The 2,950-nt window shown below is 52.9% G+C and overlaps 1 protein-coding gene across 1 annotated transcript in view; it reads left to right on the top strand.

The window, feature by feature from the left end:
• The window catches only part of Muc6 (mucin 6, oligomeric mucus/gel-forming), a 29,332-nt gene that overhangs the window by 11,507 nt on the left and 14,875 nt on the right, over positions 1 to 2,950 (top strand). Inside the window, exons 28-31 of the mRNA XM_031384955.1 lie at positions 269 to 304; positions 702 to 881; positions 1,238 to 1,457; positions 2,387 to 2,465. Of these exons, the coding sequence (XP_031240815.1) occupies positions 269 to 304; positions 702 to 881; positions 1,238 to 1,457; positions 2,387 to 2,465 (515 nt within the window). The remainder of the gene's footprint in view (positions 1 to 268; positions 305 to 701; positions 882 to 1,237; positions 1,458 to 2,386; positions 2,466 to 2,950) is intronic.

Below are 2,950 nucleotides of genomic sequence, written 5' to 3'. Positions count from 1 at the left end.
CCCCGCCCAGCCCAGCCACTACTTAGCCACAACCTTAGGGTAGAGTGCCCTACACCAGCCAGGGTACTTGGATACACAATGGGAATTGTCTCAGGAACCCAGCCCTAGACAATGACATGACACCAGCCATGTCATGGCACCTTGACTGGCCCCCTACCTTCCCTGCTAGGCTGACAAAGGAGAGAGGGAAAGAGGCAGAAGGGTGGGCCAGGCAGGGGAGAAGCTTCATAGGCGGCTATCGCTGACAATGCCTGCCCTTCTCTTACAGCACCACCCACTACCACACTACCGCCAACCACCACAGGTGATTGCTCACCCACTTGATACCACAGAACGAAGGCTCCCTGGCCCAGGGCTCACCCTAGCTCCAGTGGACAGCCCTCCCCACCCCACCAGCCCAGCTTCTACATCTGCCGGGCCCTGGGAGGGTGGGTAATATACCACGCAGTCCTAGGTTACAAGGGAAAGAGCTTACAAAGCTTAGCTCCTGGCCAGCCATTGATTCTGGCCACTTGACTCACTTGACTGAGCAGGAAGCAGGGCCTCGCCAGGTAAGGCTACCAGGAGTCCACATTGCCTTCATAGGTCCGTGAGCCACCTTGTACCTTTTGCCTAGCCCCTCAGCAGGCAGATCTGTCTCTCCCCGAGGGGCTCCAGTGCCAGATTCTGCCCACCCATGAGATCACACATGCTCTACACAGGTTCACAGCATACAACGGCAACCCCTATCAGCACTGAGTCCCACAGTTCCAGCTCTACAAACACACCTGTGGGCCCCTCCTACTTGCCAGGTCTTCCGACCCCACCACCTTCAGCCCCATCCTCCACTGAGGAACTAACAGACTGGACCACCCCCAAGAAATCCACAGTCTCCTCAGGAGGTAAAAACGGAGTGGGGAGCATACTAGAACTCTAGGGTATGGAGGGTTATTACTTATGGTCTTCCCACTGAGATATGCCTGAGGCAGTGTCTCAGCACAGAATTCCCTGTGCATGAGAGGTAGGATGAAGATTTTTTCCAAAAACCTAGTTAACAACTCAAGCTGGCCATGTGTCAGAGAGCCCGTGTCATAGCCCTGAGGTGAGCCCACCCCAGCCAGGCTCCTGCAGGCTGGGAAAGGGACAAGACTGGGAGGTGTTCATCAAACTATGAAGGCCGGAGGAAAGAGCAGGAGATTCGAACATGCATCTGGGAGAAGCAGGTGGGAAAAGATGTTGCCACCACTTCCCTCTGCAGAATACCCTCAAACCACCGTGGCTACTTCACCACTGACATCACCTTTGCCTCTTACATCCATACCGAAGTCAACACCCACAAGGATCCCAGTGACACAGGCCACATCCAAGCCTACAGCACCTTCCCTCAGCTCATCCACGAAGACCACAGCCGAGTTCACAGAGAGTACCACAGTGACCTTGCTGACCTCAAAGCCTGGGATGTCTACCAGCCACGGTGAGTCAAGGCCTGTGGGAAGCCACGGCACGCAAGCCACATGTTTGACTCTGACCCTCAGTATAGCACATCCACCTCAGGAGGAGGATCTGTATATTCAAGGAATGAGGTAGAAGGGGTACCAATGGTGCACACAGGCAGCAGGAGGAGGGGGAAAGAGGCTGGCTCCCAGCCATATCTCAGGACATAGGACAGGCAGGTGCAAGAGAAAGGCCTACGTGAAGGTAAGTGCACAGGAGGGAAGGGTAGGACCACAGGAATATTTGCCAAAGAAAACTAAGTGCCTCAGCAAGTGGGCGGCTCTCAGGCAATCAATCTACCGTGGTAGGCAAGCAGAGAGAAAAATCCAAGTCCAGGGACACAGCACATCACATGTGAAGGACTATGAGCTTAAACTAAACATTATTCACTGCCATGATCCACAGTGACATCAGCCCAACAGGAAAGTCACCGTCCAGCCACTACAAGCCATGCAACTGAGACTACAGAGCTACCGCTCTCAGGAAAGACAACCCTGACCACGCATCAATCAGAGCCACACAGTAGCTTATCACCACCTACTATGAGTACTTGGACCCAAACCAATCCCCCACTCGAGGTGTGGAGCACCCACTCTCTACCCACCATTTCTTTCCCCAATACAAAACACTCCACGAATGTTCCTTCAGAAACATCTACCCAGATAACAAGCACTTTTCAAAGCACTCACAACCCACTAGCTTCGGTAAACCCCACATTTTCTACATCAGAAGGGACACCAACCTCTCAGACTCTCGTGACCCACACTACTTCACACAGGGTCCCATCGCCTTCTATAACAAACCAATCTACCACCATGTTTCAAACCACTACTCCCCAGGAAGCAGAAATAACACACACGTTAGCCCCAGGTACTTCAACAACCCAAACCCAAAACGTGTTCTCCACTGACGCAACCTCAGCTTCCCACACACCACACCATCCATCCACAGCACTCCGCCCCACTACCATATCCAATAGACCCACCAATGGGGTGAGTGCTACCCCTGGAGGCCACACCATCTCGGCCACACCTAGCAGTCCCCATGCTCCACACACAACATACCCGTTGCCCACACTAGCTGTCTCTAGCACAACAAACACGACAGTTCCCCCTTTGGGTACATCTCTGCAGACAACGATCACCTTCCCTACACCATCAGGTCCACAGACCTCTTTGGACACACCACTGCCAGGGCTATCAACCTCCTCCATGACACCAACTTCAGAGATACTTAAGACACCAACAAGCCCACAAAAGATTTCATCAGCTTCTCCCCACACTATATTTAGCACCATTCTTCCTAAAACCACAATGGAGGGCACAACGCATCAATACTCACCATCACTTCTCACTTCTTCAACAAGCTCGACCAGTCAACCTCAAAGCTCTTTCTCCACGCAGAGAACTTCTACTTCCCACCTTTCTCACCCTTCCTCCATGACAGTCCATCAATCCACAGCAGGTCCTACCACCAT

Source organism: Mastomys coucha, unplaced genomic scaffold, assembly GCF_008632895.1.
Source record: "Mastomys coucha isolate ucsf_1 unplaced genomic scaffold, UCSF_Mcou_1 pScaffold21, whole genome shotgun sequence".
In the NCBI taxonomy this organism is placed as follows: domain Eukaryota; kingdom Metazoa; phylum Chordata; class Mammalia; order Rodentia; family Muridae; genus Mastomys; species Mastomys coucha.
Note: the sequence above shows the minus strand (reverse complement) of the source record. Positions and strands in the feature narration are given on the sequence as shown.